The 20,665-nt window shown below is 42.7% G+C and overlaps 1 protein-coding gene and 1 long non-coding RNA gene across 5 annotated transcripts in view; one reads left to right on the top strand and one right to left on the bottom strand.

Annotated features, from left to right (window-relative positions):
• Window positions 1-20,665, bottom strand: part of LOC135898607 (choline/ethanolamine transporter flvcr2b-like) — an 88,241-nt gene that overhangs the window by 4,717 nt on the left and 62,859 nt on the right. For all 3 annotated transcript variants that reach the window (XM_065427774.1, XM_065427847.1, XM_065427690.1), the window contains exons 6-8: window positions 16,552-16,705; window positions 13,285-13,419; window positions 6,814-7,096 (exon numbers count right to left, since the gene is read on the bottom strand). In XM_065427774.1, coding sequence (XP_065283846.1) covers window positions 6,814-7,096; window positions 13,285-13,419; window positions 16,552-16,705 — 572 coding nt within the window. The remainder of the gene's footprint in view (window positions 1-6,813; window positions 7,097-13,284; window positions 13,420-16,551; window positions 16,706-20,665) is intronic.
• Window positions 1-20,665, top strand: part of LOC139054568 (uncharacterized) — a 42,900-nt gene that overhangs the window by 19,666 nt on the left and 2,569 nt on the right. The gene's annotated exons all lie outside the window — the stretch shown is intronic.

The following is a 20,665-nucleotide window of genomic DNA, read 5'->3' as shown; positions in this document are numbered from 1 at the left end:
TTTACAACTCTGTAACTCAACAACAAAATAAGATAATACAATTCTGTAAATTGCATCTGATAGTACATCTAAAGCGGACAAAACTGATATGTTACACATAAATATCAAAAAATTTTGTAATACACAAATACAGCTTTTGCAGAACCCTTGTGACCAACGTAACAAATTCATGTAAGATGTAAAATGATATATCGAATTTGTCCGCTTTGAATGATCTAATGGATGCCGTTTACAGAACCGTGATATCTGTTCTTGATGCAGAGCTATAAATTTGTAAACTTTGTGCTTCTATATTTTTCAAACTTCCAAATTTTTGAAAATTCTCGTAACAGAATTCAGGCCCAAAATCGAAATTCTGCTTCGAAGAGTCAATATAATTTAACTTTCTCTCTCAAATGCAACAAATTTCATTAAAATCGGTCCAGGCGTTATATCAAAAAAACGTTTTTGCGTTTTACATGTATTTGAATAGGCCGCGTCGGAGTGACAACCAGCTATGACCGCTGGATACATGACAACAGATTCCACAAAACACTGCTTCAATTCATACACACAACACAGGCCTCACAGCACACATATAATACACATATACACTTCAAGAATTATGCCTTAAGGGCAAGCCTTCATCGCAATAAAAAAAAAAAGAGTTGGGCCTGAGCTAAAGCTTCCTCTTAAGAGAAAGCTTTAGCTTGAGGGCTCCTACCCTAAATACACATAAAAGGATAATTTGTTTTTCTCAGCGATCACTGCACTAAATTTGGCGAGGTTTGCTGCATTTAAAACAAAAACTTAAAATCTAGCGATTGTTGGTTTCAAATTTTTTATTTAGGTCGTTAATTTTTTAATTAAATATTGGAAAATGAAAATTTTTTAGGAAATGAAACTATAAAATTTACAACTCTGTAACTCAGCAAGAAAAATACGATATCACAATTCTGTGAATTGCGTTTGATAGTACATCTAAATCGGACAGGATTAATATGTTACACATGAATCTCAAAAAATTTAGTAATATGGAAATACAGCTTTTACAGAACCCTTGTGCACAACGTAACAAATTAACGTAAGACATAAAATGACATATCGAATTTGTACACTTTGAATGATCTAATCGATGCTATTTACAGAACTGTGATATCTGTTCTTGATGCAGAGCTATTAATTTGTAAACTTCATGTATCTATTTGTTTAAAACTTTAGAACTTGTGAAATTTTTTAAAACAAAATTTAAGTTCTAAATCGAAATTCTGCTTCCAACAGTCACTAGAATTTAACTTTCTCTTTCAAATGTCACAAACTTAATTGAAATCAGTCAGGACTATCTCAGAAAAAAGTTTTTGCGTTTTACATGTATTTGAATAGGCTGCATCAAAGTTGGGCCCGGGCTAAAACTTCTTAACTCTTTCCCTTAACAGCTTCCCTGTAAAAACAGAGCGAAAGTGTAAAAAGAATGGGCTGTGTGTGGTTGTGAAATTGTGATCACACAATGTTTGTGAAAGGAAGAAGTTTCTTGAAGGTATAAGTAAGAGAAGACTGTGCCGAGCTACCGGCTGATGAGGGCCATCTGCAAAGTGCAGCTCATGGTGGCAGATCAGCAACCTCCACCTTAACAAGTGATGACAACCATTCAGGAGACATCAGTAACTACAGTTGATAAGCATTCACACTTGGAATTTAAAGTGAACGTAAGTGGCTGTTAAGGTATAATTAACTGTATCTGCCATTAATCAACCTTACAGCTCCAATTACTGCGATCTGAACACAGGAAAATAAATGCTAGCACAAGAGATACAGGGCTTGCAAAATTTTAAACACAGAAAGCTGAGATCTGCCTCTGTCTTGATCAGCCTAACTTATGTGCACTGCAGCATAAAGGCCTGTCTGTCTCAGACAGACAAATAAAGGCCTGTCTGTATAAAGGCTCTGTCTTGCATCAGTTACATCCACCCTATACCTGTGCATTTCCTAATCTCATCACATCACCTAGTTGTCTGCCATCCTAAATTGCACTTCTCTTGTCTTGGCACTGCTTCTCTTGCACCAAAGCTGCCACACTGACATTTTTCCACAAAGGGGTAGTTATAAATGCAATGTAGAGCAAATACCAACTTTCTATATTCATTTCCTTGGTGCAAGTTGCATGCAAAAAGCTCCGTACGTTTTTGAACACTTAGTCAACAACTTCTCCATGTCACTAATAAGCAGACGCTCATACTCCACTTTGTGCACAATACAATTATAACAGTGAACCAACAGCGCTACGTAAAAATGGCTAGTGCCTGGTGCATGGTGGTAGAATAGGAGAGGTGGTCAAATGGCACCACTTCGCTAATGCTCCAAGCGCTTCGTAACGTTGCAGAACGAAATACGGAGATCAAAAACTAGCAGTTCAACTTCCTAACCTTCTAAACGACTACCCCTTGGTATTGGACCTGCTAAATTCTGGAATTTCAAAGCAAAGCTTTAAGAAAACGGTAAAAGAATTGTTACTATTCGAAGACTAATAGAAAGGTTGAATTACAGGTATAGAAAATTTTGTTCATGTTTCTTGTTGTTGTTAGAAAACTGTGTAAACTTTAACCTTTCAGCTACAGGTATGGAAAATTTCGTACATACTTTTTTTTTTCCCTGTGGTTGTTGTGCTTCAATTCATTAGAAAACTGTATAAACTTTAACCTTTTTTTTTCTTTTCTTCTTACGCGAATTGTGTACTCAAGTGTTGAAAATGTGTACTACTTTAATTTCATGTGTGTCCTCCTGAAAGCCTGCCACTGCCATGTTGCTGCCAATGTACGGGTGGCACGGCCTAGTCAGGCAAATGTTTTGCCTTTAGCCATGTCCCCTAAGACAATCTGTTCATTGTCTTAAATAAATCAATAAAGAAAGAAAGAAAGAACTGCTCTCGAGTTGCCGCCGCTTTGCACAATGTGGCAGCAGTGGTAGTCTGGGCCCATTCCACCACATGTGAAAGCACGTAAACGTGGTTGCCATGTGTAGTCAAACTGTATTTTTCTATCTCAGCCATATATGAAAGAGCTGCACATCATAGTGCAACAGAATAAAGACGTGTTAAATGACGCTGAATAGCTTCTGTCTCTTATAATAGACTGCTATCACGCGTTAGCACATGCTGCATTACCAACGCATTGTTTGCTCCCTGCTAATTTGCTTATTTATCTTGCTGAACATAGGTTGGTCCTGAGGGCCAACTGCACCATTGTTAAAGGGCCGACGGTTGAAACAAATAACTTCCTATATGTTCACTATCAAGTACATCCTTGATGTTAATGACAACTTTGTTAAGCTTACATGCGGAAACAAATTTAACTGCTTTTGGAAACCTTACTGTTCAAGTGTTAATTGCATTATTAATATTATTATTATTACAATGATTAATGTTGTTTTTGAAGTGGCTTCTTGTGTTCCTTAGAGCGTAAGAAGAATATAAAGCCTGTCATTTGCAACGCTGAGTGTAAGTGAGCACAAAAACATCCATCCACAGTTCATTTTCGTGCCAGCATAGAGCTTCCAACTTGCAAGAAAGAATGGCAGGATTATGTGGATTATGTGCTACATTTCGGCCACAAAATTCAGGACCTCTATCTTCAATGCTGTCGTTTATATGGGGCAACCAGTAACGACAATTCTACTTACTTTTGCTGTGGGAACCATATGTATAAATTATATCTAAAAAATACAAGGAAACAACCATGGCTAATCTGCTACACTATTATATGTCAATGAGAATGCGCCAGAATGCGAAACGAAAAACAAACGATACCACAAAGAACTAAACTAAAAAAACTTAGGAAGCTGTAAAAACTGCTGTAAACTAGTGCTCCTTTTAAATAGGCATACGAGAGTTAATGCTAACATACTTTTCTACACTGAATTGCAGTGTTGCTATTTCGGTGGCACTTGTTCTGATTGTGCATTGCAACCTTAAATAGTTACAGTTGAACCTCTATGTAACAAACCTCTATGTAAGGAATTCCTGAATTTTACGAAATTTTTCAATTCCCCAACACATCCCCCATTGAAGCCCATGTATAGGCGACCTCCATGTAACGAACGCGTTGCGGTGGTTGACCTTGATGTAACGAATTTGTGGCGCAGATCATCGAGCTGTATCTTGTAATGTTTTGCCCAAAATTCGACCACGCAGTGCACAACTTTAATGAATATTGTTTAAGTAAGTTTTTATATCGAAAGGTAAAGTAGACCGCGAGCAGAACGCTTGCAATCGCAGCAAACAAGCAAATCTTGGTGATGATGATGATGATGTTGAGCGCCGCTAGCGCCGCTCCGTGGCAAGCGTAGCAACCTTTAAGCTTTCATTTTGTAGCTTGACACTAGGTGGCACTACTATGACAAATTCTTTGTGGCGTCTTGCAGCGCACTTATGATATGCCTTCTTCGTCAGCGCGTTGATGTGCGTGTGCAGGTGTATGTTTACGGTGTCGGTTCGTTACGATGAGTTCCGCTGTCAAGAAACGCAAAGTTTTGTCACTTGAAGATAAGCTCCCGATTTTGAATGCGGTTACAGCCGGCGAAAAAGAGAAGGATGTCGCTGCCCGCTTCAATATACCAGCCAGCTCCCTGTCACCCATTCTTGCTGCACAACAAAGCATCCGCACTGCGATGGAGTCGGGCACAAGTGCCAAGAAGAAAAGAATGAAGACATCGACCTATGCTGATGTGGACAACACCGTGTTTGCATGGTTTTTGGACAGACGAGCACAAAACGTGCCCATAAGTGGCGAATTTTGCAGCAGAAAGCCATAGATTTTGCTTGCATCCTGGGCCACGACTACTTCAAAGTGAGTAAAGGCTGGCTACAAGGATTTAAAAGCCGGCACGATGTCGTTGGAAAGGTGATATCTGGCGAGTCTGCCTCCGCAGACAGCGATGCTGCTACCTCGTGGGTGACTGAGACGCTTCCCGGCATTTTCAGCCGCTATGAAGCTGCCGACATTTATAATGCTGATGAGACGGCCCTGTTTTATCAAATGTTACCGAGCCGCATGTTGTCACTAAAGGGAGAAGCCTGCCACGGTGGAAAGCAAAGTAAACTCCGCGTGACGGTTTTGCTTTGCGCCAACACTGATGGCAGCGACAAGCGAATCCCATTGGTTATTGGCCACAATGCCCGGCCCAGATGTTTTAAAGGAACAAGGCGGATGCCAGTAAAATATGTGGCAAACTCCAAAGCATAGATGTCGCGGGCAATTTTTTCCAACTGGCTGAAGGAGCTCAACCAAGATGTCAAACGCCAAGGCTGCAGCATTTGTTTGCTGCTTTACAACTGCTCCGCGCACCATGTGGAAGGCCTTCAGCTTTCGAACGTCGAGCTGCAGTATTTGCCACCTAACTGCACTTCTCTCATACAACCCTTAGACAAAAGGATTATTAGCAGCTTTAAATGCTGCTACCGCCGTCGATTGACACAGAAGATGCTCCTGGAGATCCGCCTGAATGGCCGACGAAAGTGGATATCTACCAAGCAATCCAAATGCTTGCTGCGTCGTGGCAAGAGGTCGGGTCACAAGTGATCGCCAATTGCTTTGCCAAGGTTCAGGTAAATCAGGCCATTCAAGCTACAGTCCCTGAAGACGAACCTTCAAGCCCACCCGAGATCGTAGAAGCGTGGGATGAACTACGCATGAACAGTGGGGTGTCCGACGGTGTCGAACTGTGCGATTTTTTGTTCGTGGACAACGGCACCGTGTCTATGGAAGAGATGACTGATGCGGCACTTGTGGAAACAGTTAAAGATAGCCTTGAAGGTGACGGTCCGTCAGAGCCTGACACGCCTTGTGTGGTGCCTACTGCGAGGGAACTGATGGACGTGGTGGACGTTCTGCGCTGTTTTGTCGGCTCGCAGGACGATGAAGCAGCCCTGGATGCCTTTTTTTTTGGAGCGCCGAGTAGTGGCTTCGATCGGGCAAAAACAGCAAGCAAAAATTACAGTTTTTCTCTATAAAATAAATTCTTTGAATGGCGAGTTCACTTCAATTGATATCTGTCACATTTTTATTTCATTTCGGCATGATCCTTAGCAGTCTTAACCCGAAACTGCATGTAACGAAAACCTGACTATAACGAAAAATTACGAACTTTTTTCAATTTCGTTATATCCAGGTTTGACTGTATTCACTTCCTCGCGTATTCGAAGTGTATTCACAAGTGAAGTACCCCATCACCAATAAAGTTGATTGGTTTCTATTTTTTCTTCTGTTGTTTAGAAAGCTCAACAATAATTAAACAAGTGCTGACCGTGCAACCAAGCAATTCACTTGCAGCTCTCGAGTTCTTGCTGCACACAATGATGTGTAAGCGAAATTTTTTTTACACTGTACACGAACAGTAGGAATTTTCACACTTCCAGAAAAATAGTTCATGATCGGCGACCTGTGTCAGTCCTGTTGAGATCGCCCGTGCCTACATATCTGCAATTTTTGAGCTCCATATCACCTGGTACACTAATTCTTGTGTGCAAGGCTATCCAAAAGCCTCCGCCTGCTATAAGGCAATTAAACAAACTCTTTACACAAGAAAAATTTAGAGGATCAACCTTTTACAGTGCAGCAAAAGCTTGCGAATCACGTCTCTAGGCCCATAATACTGCATTGCCATCTGGCGATTTCCAAAAAAACTCTAGAGGTGTCGACGCATGCTCACGGCGCTCGTTTTGCCACTTCTATCCCACCACTCAGGTGATAATATGTCATTAAAAGACTGCAATACTCTGGTAGTTGCCTTTTAATCAACTGAAGAGTAAGTAGATAGTGCATTACAAGAGCTGGTTCTTACCCAAGTAAACACGTGACGAAGAACACAGGCCACAGGGCGCCAGTATCCAGCACGAATGTGTAGGCCACCATGCCTGCCAAGGAGAACACGTAGACAACAAGTGTGGTCTCCTTGTAGCGGTGCGTCTTGTCGAGTACAATGCCACAGAGGACCGACCCAACCATGCCAGATATAACAAGGGACAATCCCAGCCAGCCAGCGGTTGTCTCTTGGTTCTCGAAATACGACAGAAAAACCTGGTTGAGTAGCGTTGAGATGGCGTAGAAGGTGCCTACATTGATGCCTGCACAACAGAAAAATAAAAGGACGAAGTTATGGTCTGATTGACGAACACAATGAGAAACAACATTTCTTGTTATGCGCCCACGACAACAATGTGTCTCTCATATTTGAGGTAATGGATCCTTTCAATGATTTATTAGAGAGCTCTAGCATAGCAAAGACCTGTTAGGTTGATGCATAAGAGGATACAAAAAGGCACAGACCTTAGGAACAGTGCTGTTGGTGACATAAAATGACATGGTGTATAACGAAGTGCGCAGAACTTTCACTGAAATGAATCACTTAATTCCACTTATATTCTGGCATAAGCATGTTGGCAGCAACATGATCGTCATGAAAGTATTTTGGTACACTTAAAGGGACACTAAAGGCAAATACTGAGTTGACATGAACTGTTTGAATACCATTCCGAAACCTCTAGACGCTTGTTTTGTGCCAAGAAAAGACTTAGTTCACGAGAAAGCTGCACCTGAAGGTTAATAATGCCTTTTTTCAATATTCAAAACTCCCGCTACCCAACCGGGGAAGTAGGGACGTTGCACACGCCATTACCATGCCGACGGTGAGTAAAACCGCGCCTAACAGATGGCGCGCTACTGAGCCAAGACAGTGACATCAGGATTCGCTGCTGCGGCTCTTTTTTGGTCAAGTGGCATAGACCGTTCGGGCATCCCGCATCATCACATGGCAGTTGAATTCTCTGCTACATGCATTTTGCGTGTTTCACAAGGCAGCAAAACCAGCGCAGCACTATGTGAAATGAAAATAGGGAAATGCGATAGCGTGGGCAGCATAAAGTCGAATGAATATGAAACCTTTTGAGCGCTCGCACCGTTGTCAAGGGTAATTTTAATGAGTTCTTTTTTCCAAAAGATGATAGAGAACTGGACAAGTAGCATTTTATTTCATCCTATCATACAATACACAATATTTTTTTGCAATGAATGGCTCAGTACTAGTGACAGAATTTAACTCAGGAGTGCTTTCGTCATCGGGCAAGTGCCTGAATGTCCCGGGGGAGTCTCTAACTGTGTCCTGCATTTACCTCAATTTCTCTATTATTAATGCTCTGTTCGCGATAATATTGATGCCTTAGAGATTCTCGAGCAGTAATCTATCACTTTAGCTTGATTCAATATTTGCCTTTAGTGTCCCTTTATATAAAACAGTTGAGCAGCCCATGAACGCTTTTAGCTCGTAAGAGATGATAACAGTGCCTTGAAATATCACCACTAGTGCTGCTGTTTGTTGTAGCAGATGCATTTTATATTCCACACTGACTGCTGCTTGTGAGAGGTACTGTGGCACGGCATCATTGGTCAGCTGGAAACATTAGTTTGCTTTACGTGGTATTACAGCAAGCACTCATCCTGCATACATCCTAACCTGATGTCCTAGGGTGGTGGTGCAGTGTGGTACAGTATCATTTCGTTAAATGTTCCCGATAACTTAAGCCCAGCAAAGTACCGCCACCATTCACAATCATAAGTCATGCTGACAAGTTACAAGGGCTTCAGCAGTACTACTGTAACAGAAACAGCATGCTCAAGTTACTGTATTTATTTCATTATAAGGCGATCACATTATATAAGGCAAGGGTGCCCTCTTGGAGGAGCCAAGAAAAGAAACCTGAGTATGCACACTAATATAAGGTGATATACACGGAGTGCCAGATGGATTATTCCCAAATAACACATCACCGGAAGCTTTGGAATAATCGGTGTTGATTATATGCGAATTCTGCCTTGAGGTGCGACTTCGCGGAGGCATGAGTTATACCTTATAATGTGAGTTTATGGCAGCACATGCCATGCTGCCACAAAACCACAACGTAAGGTGAAATTCACACCGTGAAGTACTGTTCATTCTTTGAATTCTCGGCACAGGTTATACACATAAAGATACAGCATTGCCGCAAGTGTGAAGGCTTATTAGTTTCTACAATTTGCACTACTGTCCAAAATGTAGATTGTCAGAAATTCAGCCCTGCTGCCACCATATTGAAATGGTGACCAAATCCATCAGCCTCGCATATGAGCGCTTCTTTCTCGTGTTTCCCCAAGCTAGAAAATTCCTAGAGAGAGATCTGAGGACATTTGGAGAATTTTGTGAGATGTGGGGACTTCTTGCTGGGCAATCACACTTTTAAATGTGCCTTTGCTAGTACTATGGGGGACGACATGCTTTGTTCTTTTTAATTGCCACTTAAAGGGACACTAAAGGAAAATACTAAGTTGACATGGACTATTTAAATACCATTCCAGAAACCTTGCAACACTTGTTTCATGCCAATAAACGACTTAGTTTACGAGAAAATTGCATCTGAAGGGTCCGAATACCTTTATCGCAATTCAAATCACCCACCACGCCACTGGGAAGTGGTGACATTGCATATGCCATCAACACCCTTTGCTGCTGTTGGTGAGAAAAACGGCACCCAACAGACGGCGGTACAATTTCTTGCACAATACGCAGACAAAACGCAAATGCGCATCTATTCGCCACTGCAGCTGTTTTTGGCCAAGTGGCATGGACTGTTCGTGCATCCCACGACATCACCTGGAAGTGGAATTCACCAATACTTTCAGTTTAGGCAAGTATCGCGAGCCAGCAAAACCAGCGCAGCACTACGTGATAACGAAAGTACTCAAACGCATAAGCATGGTGGCGACGCATCGAGTGAAAATGAAACCTTTTGACCGCTCGTGTTCTTGTCAAAGGGCAATGTCAATTAGTCCTTTTTTTCTAAAAATGAAATAGAACTAGACAAGGAACATTTTCTTTCATTTTACAATGTAATACTATAAACGAGAAGAAAGAGGGTTAAACGAGGGGCCCAATTTTTATTAGTCATATCGTAAGAAGCCAACAAACACTGACACCAAGGACAACGTAGGGGATATTACTTGTGCTTAATAAATGAAATAATGAAACGATAACTTAATGGAAATGAAAGTGGATGAAAGTTATTCTTCTTGTTAGTTGTTTTTCATCCTCTTTCATTTCCATTAATTTATCGTTTCTTTATTTCATTTATTAAGCACAAGTAATTTCCCCTATGTTGTCCTTGGTGTCAGTGTTTGTTGGCTTCTTACCATATGACTAATAAAAATTGGGCCCCTCGGTTAACCCCCTTTCTCTCGTTCATTATTAAACGAGGGTCTCGAATCCGCCAACATTGACACCTTCAGGTAGCATGTGTGGGTTTATTGATCTGTTGCCTTCGCCCAAAAAGATCATGTTCTCGTGACGCCTGCTCGGCAGAAAGGATGTTCCACATCTGCCGCCAAGGTTTGTGAGTGGTGGCGCTGCCAAACACTACCAGGCTTCTACTAGGAAACATAAATACCCAAGAAAGTGGATGGGGAAATGGCGCCGTGGTAGCTCGATTGGTAGAGCATCGCACGCATAATACGAAGGTTGTGGAACCGTTCCCCGCCTGCGGCAAGTTGTTTTTATGCGAAGCATATTACTAGAGCTCAACCCAGCTCCTCAGGCGCGGCGGTGTCGCCTTCAATACCACGTGACACCGTGACGTCACGACAGAGGAGAAACGGGGCTCCAACTCGCACCGTCGCGGCGGTATATAAGCAGCGGCGCTTGCCTCTGCTAGACACTCACAAGGTGAGATGCCTCCTGGAGACAGAGCTGCTCGTTGGAATGAGAAGCGAAGGTTGCGGCGTGCTACAGAGACTGTTTCTAGGTGGCTTTGCTACGGCGCAGCGACTACGCGCCCCGCATCGGACGCGGTGAGCGTCGAGCAATGCAGCGTTCGGCGCGACAACGAAATATGCACCTGAGCAAGCGCCGCACGCCTGAGCCGACGTTAACGACACCGGCTTTTCTGTGACACGAGCTCCTTAACGCTGTCGTGTTAAAATAAAGGCTAGTATGCTTCGCATCCTGGGCTTAACCTTAGCTAAGCCACAGCCATTTTTTTCATCCACTTTCATTTCATTAATTTATCGTTTCTTTATTTCATTGATTAACCACAAGTAATTTTCCCTATGTTGTCCTTGGTGTCAGTGTTTGTTGGCTTCTTACAATAATGTAATACAATGATGTTTTTATAATGACTGGTTGAATACTAGTGACAGAATTTAAATGAGGTGTGCCTTCGTCATCGGGCAAATACTTGAATGTCTCGGGGGAGTCTCTTATCATGTCCTGCATTTACCTCAATTTCTTGATTACTGAAGCTCTGTTCGCAACAATATTGATGCCTTAGAGATTCTCGAGCACTAATCTATCACTTTAGCTTGACTTAATATTTCTCTTTAGTGTCTCTTTAAGTTTCCATCCAAATAGGATCATAGCAGACAACAGAGAGTCCATAATAGTGAATCGTCAGCTTCTTGTCGTCAATGGTTGGCGTGTGTCAGGCACATATAACATAAGGTTTGCTGCTTTGCAGTCTGCCTTTTACACTCTGCCAGGGCCGTCGGTTACGAGAGGAGTACATGTCACACTGCTACATTCCGAGTATGCATCGCCAAGCCATGAGCGAGGAGTTCAATATAACCTGCAAATTATTATTTTATAATAAACCGGATGCGTAGCCACGTGTCAGTGTTCATTGGTCTGCAGCCACTAAAGCGGCATCTACCTACGAATTCTGGGAAAAAAGGCTTCACTTTATATTTGAATAAGTACCGTACACATGCTAGTAAGCAAGCTCAGGCAGAGCTGAAGATGCATGACTACGTTTGATGTACACAGCTGCACAGCAAAAATGGATGTAAAGCCAAATGCCATATCTGCTCGAGCGTGCCTGTGAGATCTGCATTAATATGAGCACTCTAGGCTTATAGAACATGATGCCACATGGTTTAAATACTTCCTTGGGTAAGAAAGCTATCAAAGCGAAAACTAATACAGAGCATTGCATGGGCACAAGTACGTGTCACCAGTTGGACATTGCAAACTTCCAAGCTTTCACTCCCACACGCTTCTGCTAAATCTGAGAAAGCAAGGTTCAGTAATGTGACACTATGGACTCGCAAAACAAAACTACAGTCAAATCACGTTACAACAAAGTTGCATTCAATACAAATAATAATTTAATTATACCCAATATTCAATATTAGCGTACATGCCAATATCGGTGAAAAGAAGAAAATGTGGTTGGGTCCATGCAAAAAAAACGCAAGCCTCATGCCTGTAGCAGGCCAGCATTTAAGGGTCTCCTATCGATTTTGATTACCCGTTGGCAGCTAGCCATGTGGTTACATGGTATATGAACAATGCTAAAATACAAATGCATTCTGCACCGTCGTTAATATGCAACTGTTCGATATGTGTGGTCCCACGTGATTGGCATGTTGGCTTCCTGGCTGTTAGCCAGCCAAGTCAAGCTATTGCCCAAATGCATGTGCGTCCAGAATTTGCCATATATATTTGCCTCTTGCTAACAGATTATACATACTACATGAGATGCAAGTGAAGAGATATTCACAAAAGTGCAGCCAATATTGCTTCGAATCTGTCATTTTCTGTTTTGTTATAACAGTAGGATACTCATTGAAGAAAGCATGACCAACCAAATTTTAGACTTCATTCGTCATATGCGATAATTCATTATATGAGTTCGTTATGTAGAGGTTTTCTCATATTAACCTACAGCCTAGCACAATACTTGACTATAGTGCTGGCTACATTTGTACACAAAGAGAATAAAGCCAAGCTTTTGCAATGTGAATGATGAAGAAAAAAAATGCGATGTTAAACGTCTTGAAGCTGCACAGTGGGCTATGACGGACACTGTAATAGAGGGCTTCGGATTAATTTTAACACCTAGAGTTTATTAAGGGGCACTGAAAGCACGGTAAATGAGTGTTTTTGCATTCCAGCTAGATCGGAATGTGTCTGCAGCGACTGGAAAATGAACCTGTGAACTCGTATTCACAGCGCAACACCATAGCCACTGGGCCACCGCAGCAGGTGTGATTGGCAAAATATGGTAATGTGTTGCAACAAAACAACATACTAATGGTCCATGAATGCTGATTGCCTCTAAGTGCACCGTCGTACACAAGCAAAGCATGGAGCATATTATGCACTAGCTGCATTCGGGCACAACTGAGAATGCGCAAAACATTCTCCTTAAGTGTGAGACTTTACTTGGCCCATTTTAATATTTAAGTATTACAGCCCTCCTAAATGATTTATAAAGTAACTTGGCAGACTGACCATACGTGACCAGCAACAGCATGTAGTTGACATTACGTAGCAGGTTCTGCATGGAGTGCCAGTACCCCGTTGGATCAGCCTGTTCTCTGGATACTTGTGCCCTGCTAGGTGGGCGAGGTGGTTTATCACGGAAACCTGAAGAAAAAAGAAAGGGAATTGGCGCACATCAGGATTGGCACCCAGTCACTGAACCCTGCATAAAGAAGTAAGCGAAGAAAACAGTTTATTAAACGGACCCTGAGAGGTTATGGCCATAATGCAAACCTGTTCCACAATAGCGAGCACAGTATAGACCGTTTTGATAAGCTAACTTTCCTGCAAGGCAGTTTGCTGAATTAATGGCAGCATAGTCCTTTTTGCAAATAGCGAGCACATGCACAGTTTGCTCATATTAAGACATAAAAGGCGTAAACATGACTCGTGATGAAACCATGCACAAGAGACAAACCACAGCACGTGCAGCTAGTACTTTTTTTGCTAGTGGTACATGCTTCGGTTGAATGTCGATTGGTGCCTCCATTAGTCTGGCAAATGTGCAGTGCAGAAAAGTAGACTTGCAAATCAGGAAAATGTCTATTATGCATAGCAAGTCTTTCAGTTTCATGCAGTATCAATTGGAGTAAACATGTGGAGATATTGGGAAGCAATTTCCTTTCAAGAAGAAGAAAACTTCATTCAGTGACGAATCTAGCTCAATGATGATGATTTACTGACATCACCTTTGAAACAGGGAGGTGACAAATAATCACCTAGCCTGCTCAGGCTAATCCTACCATACCATACCATACCATACCATACCATACCATACCATATTATACCTAGCCTAATCAGGTATGGTATACATGCTTTTCATTCTATCATTTTTGTACCCATCTCCTTAATATTTTATTTTTTCTTCCTATAAGCTTCTCTATTTGCCTTGTACCGCTACCTATGCTGTAACAGATCTGGTCATATCAATCTCTTCCCTGCTTGTTTTTCCCCAATACCCTATGTGTGTCTTGCTTATCTCGACTGCTGATCGGCTGATGTTTCTGTCCACTTTAAATCCAAGCACTTCTGGAAAGTGTATGTTGCATACGGGTCTCACAGGACAATGGCGAAAGGCTTTGCTTTTAAAGCACAGCTCTTGGGCATCCGCTCCTGTAGCAAGCATCGGTGTCGTGCCTTGGCGTCCTCATAAACGAGTTAACGAGCACAGCAAAGGATGAAAGAGCAAGCGCAAGTGAAAGACGGCAACAGCAAAGAGAGCCTGAGGAGGAAAGCAGAGGAGGAGGGTGCAGCGGAACTACGAGGTGGAAAGCGGAGGAGGAGGGTATGTTGAAAGTGTGGGAAGAAAAGTGTAGTGCCGTGCAAGATGGACTTTGTGGCAATAATGGCTACGAGATGGCACCAGAGTAGCCGACGCTGTCTGTTCACCTATGACGCCACCGATACTATATATGAAAACGAAGCACTGCACGAGTGGAGGTCTGTCTGCAGTGGCTGCTGTGAATCACGCCTACGCGTTACCCACCCGCTGCCTCTCATGATCTCCCAATTAGCAAGGCAGTCGCGCCGCACTTCACTCCATTTGCAGCGTGCCGCACAAGACAGACTGTCCATGCCAGTCAATATATCACAAAATGAAAACACATATACAGCTGTGCTCAAATTTTGCATCAGGAAGTGTCGTAATCATCAGAGAATTTGGTTAGAAAGTTACAGGCCTGCACGGCACACGCAGCAGAGTCACAGCGTAAGCTGGAGGAGCGGCTGCATAGGAGCTCCATTTTTAGCACACCACACTACAGGGTGCTCACGGTGAAGTTTCTCAGCATCATTTTCAGGAGAATGATCTGAACTCTCCACCCGGCATCGACAGCGAGCTGCAGCTTCTGCTGGGGCTTGTCTTGCCCTCTGCACAGCGGTATGCTGAGCCCGATGTTGCATGGCTTCAGCCATGTGCGTAGCTCTACGGTTCGCATCTTCATCAGTGGTTCATATCTTGCGTAGAGGTGCCATAATGTGTACTGAACAGTAAACACAGGTATCTGACCATATTGCACACATGTCATATCCCCTCACTCGTGCACAATACGTTGCTTTTGATTATGATAATGATGGTGACAGTTTATTGGCATCTCTTCGAAATGGGATGGTGACAAATAGTCACCTGGTCTGCTTGAGTTAAACCAGGTCCAGCTACATGCAGCATGCAAACACTACATGCATGCTACATGCACTAATGCATGCTACAGCATGCTACATGTCGGGACACCTGGTGGAATAGAACGAAACTGCAATGCAAAGTTTGTACGTATCAATGCTATGTGGCGCGCATGTCAAATACCACGATATGATGGTAATGATGATTTAATGGCATTCTCTTTGAAACGGGATGGAGAAAAACAGTGTCCTATCCTGCTTGAATTAATCAGGTGTGCCATACATGTTTCATAACAGAAATATTTGTACATCTCCATAATCTTCTTTTTCTTCCTCAAGACTTCTCTAGCTACCTCGTACCGCTACCTATGCAACTGCTACATGGCGTGCCACCTCGTGTAATAATATGCAACTACAATGCAAAGGGCACACGATAGACGCTACACGGCACGCATCTCACCTCGCAAGGAAATCGGCATGATACAATGTTAATTATGATGATGATTTATTGGAATCGCCTTTGAAATGTGGCAGTGACAGAGTCACCTAGACAGCTTGATTTAATCAGGTACACAATGCATATTTTTTCAACTATTCTTGTACACATCTCCTTAAACTCCTTTCTGTACCTCAAACATTACTTAACTGCCTTGTACTGCTGCCTGTGCATCTGCTACATAGCGTTATTTATGGTGTAATAATACGCAATCGCAAGCAAAACGTGTACTTATTGACACTATGCGGTGCACATGTCACATTGCGTTTCTGCTCGCACACTAGGGCACATTTAGAGGGCATTTTTCTGCGGCATGCTAGCAAGTGCTAGCGAGGCTCAGTGATAGAGTAGCTGACTCCCATGCAGCGGGCCCGGGTGTGATCCCTGCGGGAACTGGGCATTTCTTTTTTCCTACTCCCGGTAACAGCTATTACGGACACTGCACACAAGCGGCAGTGGCGGCGGCAAACACCATCGCCACCCAGAGTGGCTGTTCGACTGAGCTCATAACAGCTTACGCTGTAAAACTGGGTGCATGACAGTTGGAGCACCATGTGGGTGTGGGAATATGTAATATCCACGCAACAGCAACAAGTACTGCTTTACAACAAAGCTTGACCTACCAACCAGGATGCCAACAAGCACTATGCTGCTGAAGATGGCCACCCCGTAGCATAGGATGCTCAAGCCATGGCCAATCTCCTCCAAGCCTTCAGCAGTTTTTGGAGACCCAGTTACCACTTGGGGAGGAATCAAAAATCCCAAGGCAATTCCCATCTGTAATGAGCAAACAGCAAAAGGCAACAAATGGGAACTTTTGCATTCACACACTTTCATATATGAACCGCCAGCAAGTCAGTGCCTATTATAACACTCTCACAGCTTTTAAAATAATACTATTTATTTCAGCAAAACAAGCTACCCACATGAAAATGGGCTCTGAATTTCAAGCTGGAAATGGTCTTTCCAGCCAGGTTTCTAACTGGAATCAGCCCTTCCAGCTAGAAATTTTCCAGAGCCAGCTGGAAATGGCACTTTCCAGCTTGAAGTGGGATCCACCTCAGCTGGTTTTTCAGCTAGAAGCAGCACTGCCAGCTGGAAGTTTTCCAGCTTCAGCTGGAAACAACTGGATACAGCATTTTTTAGCTGGAAACAGCGCTTCCAACTGGAAACAACTGGATGGAGCATTTTCCAGCCGGAAGTAGAATCTATCGACTGGAAAGTGGAGCTTCCCACTTGCATTAAGACATTTTTTGTATCTGCAACATGCCCATATTTAGCCCTAGGTGGTGTTTGTATAAGAACGAAGAGCTTTTACTCTTGCAGCAGCGGAAAAAAAAAGAAAAAAAACATTATTCGTTTGTGTTGTGACAACAATCTTAATTGCATGAACTGCATGGAAATGCTCGTCACTCCGGGTACCCTTGATCGCGATCGAAATCGATTGCAATCTAAAGTATCCTGTGTGATCGAGTTGCAAAAATAAAAATATCTCCAAGAAAAACTGCCACTTTTACTGAACCTTGCTTGTAAGTAAACAAAAGCGACGCGCTCTTGGTCGACACTGTTATCTTGCTACATTGTGGACGTCGTCTAGCGAGGAGCTTGCCCGATTGGTCATGATGAGCCGTTGCGCAAACGGCTAGTGTTTACAGCATAGCAATTCCTTCCCTAACAAAAAAAGAGCCTTAACATATGGCACCTTCAGCAGTTCAGGCTGCAATGATCGCTGCTCCTATTTTTTTCCTGCCTGCACGACGCCGCTACAATCGCCGCCATATTTGTTGAATACTTAGGAGCTTTAGTCTCGTATTTTGTCTTGATCTGCTCTTTTGACACTAGTAATAAAATAATAGCGTGTTATTGCAATATCAGTATTTCTCAGAAAAGCTCGGGTTTTTATTCACAGCAAACTGGAGCATTACAAATGCAGGCCGAATATAAAAAATGTGACGACGCCACAGGGGCCCTAGTTTCGTACAGCACATGGCGGAAACTGTCACGGCGAGGCAATTTTGCGAGACAACGAGTCTCTCTCGGGTGTGCGTGTGATCAAGTTTTTGTGAGGATCCTGCATGATCTTGCGCATGAAGTAATTATTTTTGGACAGTTCCTTCTCTGGACGGTGTCACAAGTACAGGCAAGCGGCTATCAACAGTTGTTATTGCTGTACTTTGTGGTGTTGTGATTCACCAGTGCGGATCGAAGAGCACCGTTTTCTCCAGCCCTGATTCTACAATTTGGAGGTAATTATTTCACTTGCTTATGTTTTGAGCGTAAGTTAATGTTTATTTTTATCCTGAATGTTGGCACGCTTGAGCATGATATCATAGGTCCCTGCTGTACGTGATGTTCGTATACCGGTTGATCATTTTTATGTTTTGCGGAATTTGGTAGAAATGGCCTGTGGCAGATATCATAATTCTTGTCGCTGAGCGGAATTATTCGAAGAGGTGGACATTATTAGCATGCGAAATCGAAAGACATCTTCAAGTAATTAGCAAAAATTGACAAATTAACTTATTACCTTGCTGCACATATTGCAATGTACGAATTGTAGCCTGTGAGTTTGCAAGATGGATCCACTTTAAATGAATTTCCAGAATTAAATCAGTTTCGATATATTATTTTCTAAAGTGTGAGACGAATAAATGGGCGTTCCAGTTACTTTTGTGCTCCAATACATAAAAGAGCGTTTTGTTAAAAAAGTAAGTAGACCAACAGTGCACTTTTACGGCGAGTTTGATGACACATATATCTAACTGGTGTCATTCTGGAAAGTTAGTCCAAGTGAATACGCCTGGCAATCTCAATGGCTACAATTCGTAGATTGCGATATGTGCCGTAATGTAATAAATTAAGAAGTTCATTATTGAATTTTGAAAAATTAGTTCGATATGTGTTCCAATTTTTCGTGCAAGTAATCTCCTCCTCTGAAGGATCCAGCTCAAGGACTAGAATTACAGTATCTTCTACAGGCGATTTGTTAAAATCGCCTGTTGTGTCTCCAATAGCCCACTTTGTGTTGTGTTGTGTCTCCAATAGCCCACTTGAATATATTGCCGTGCAGTGTTTGTGCCCAATGTTGCACATACGTACGTCTATTAAATACTAGTGCGTATATGTCAATCTGCCCAACGCAATAGAAGCACATTTATGGCGTGCTTTCACTGCAAGTGCGTGCTCGCAAACACGTTGCCTCGAATGGCAGGCATTTGAATTGGTGCAAAACAACAATAACATAAAAGGATTGGCCCTCAAGCTCCTGTGTTATTCAGCAGAGAAATGCTTCTTGGGAGGCTGTTGAGTTACATCACACGCCTAGTTCAAAATACAAATGAGATCATTTGAATTCTATTTGCACTAAAGCCACAGTCAATGGCGCTAAACAATTTAACAATCATTGCATAGCTTCTGCAGCTCAAGTTGAGAGCCTCTTGAGAGCTCAGGTTGAGGCCTTGCACCACATAAACTGTGGAAGGGGCTGTGATGAAGGTAAACTGTGGTACTGTCCAAAGGCTGTTGATACAATCCACGTGATTTTGGTAAAGGCCACTGTTTACTAGAACTGAGTGGATTAAAGGGATGATTGTTTTAAAGTTCACTCACTATGTCTAAATATTTTTTTCAGATGGGGTACAAGGAGAAGTGCAAGTGTATTCCACATCTTGAGGGAGATGCAAGATATGCTTCCACAATCCTTGCTGCAAGTGTTCAAATAAATGGTTGCAAGTTTCAGCACCGTGCTGTTTTGGCTGCTTGTATTTTCACCGGACCAGTTGGTCTTGCGGCCAGTCACATTAGGAAATAACTGTGACTTGCGACAGCAAGCTAAGATCCATGCGAGTTCTGGCCAGTTTGTATCCTGCTTGATGCGAGCTTACACCCTGGTATTTCACCTGGGCATTGCTCAACACCATGGTGTTGTCCCCATGGCTCAACACCATGGCGACCGGTGCTGTGTGCCAGCCCGGTCTGTGGGTCTGTAGACCCACAGTCCGGGCTGGAGATTCTAGCTGGAACCTCTTCCAGCTGAATTACAGCTGGCATTTCTTGCAGCTGGATCCAGCTGGAAGACCTTCCAGTTGGGACATATTCCAGCTGGATTATGGAACCGGAAATTTCACCCAGCTGGATTTTTTCCAGCTGCCTTCCCAGCTAGAAAAGTATCCAGCTGGGTGAAATTTCCAGTTCCATAATCCAGCTGGAAGTAAAAACATTTTCACCTGGGTATAGTGTGGAAGAAATGTCTAAAATGAGAGTCAAGTATGCCCTGCTTGTGGACTATGTACTAGCATGTTAAAGGGACACCAAAGAGAAACACTACACTTTATACTGACCTAAATATTCTTCAAAAACTCTTATTCTCATTAATTTCACGGTGCTAGGTTGACTACTATAGAAGAAAATTTAAAATCAAATGTCTTTACCCCCCCCCCCCCCAAATCCATGACATGTGGCCGATGTGGCTCAGTAAATGTTCTTGAAACCTGCCAATTTCATTCTTTTGCTTTTGTCAATAAAGAATTAAATAATACCGACCAGACGCCATCAAGATCTATGACGTCACGGCGGCCTGGTGCAGGAACTTCAAGACAGCGTCACCACCGGTCTTTCGTTTTTGCATCTTTCCTGGATTGCCAAGCCTCTTTACATGACAAATGACCTTTTTCTGTTTTTTTTTTGTTAGTGTGGAAGGGTAACTTACTCATATAGCTCAAATAATTATTCTGTTTT

This window comes from Dermacentor albipictus, chromosome 1 (genome assembly GCF_038994185.2).
Source record: "Dermacentor albipictus isolate Rhodes 1998 colony chromosome 1, USDA_Dalb.pri_finalv2, whole genome shotgun sequence".
Classification (NCBI taxonomy): domain Eukaryota; kingdom Metazoa; phylum Arthropoda; class Arachnida; order Ixodida; family Ixodidae; genus Dermacentor; species Dermacentor albipictus.
Note: the sequence above shows the minus strand (reverse complement) of the source record. Positions and strands in the feature narration are given on the sequence as shown.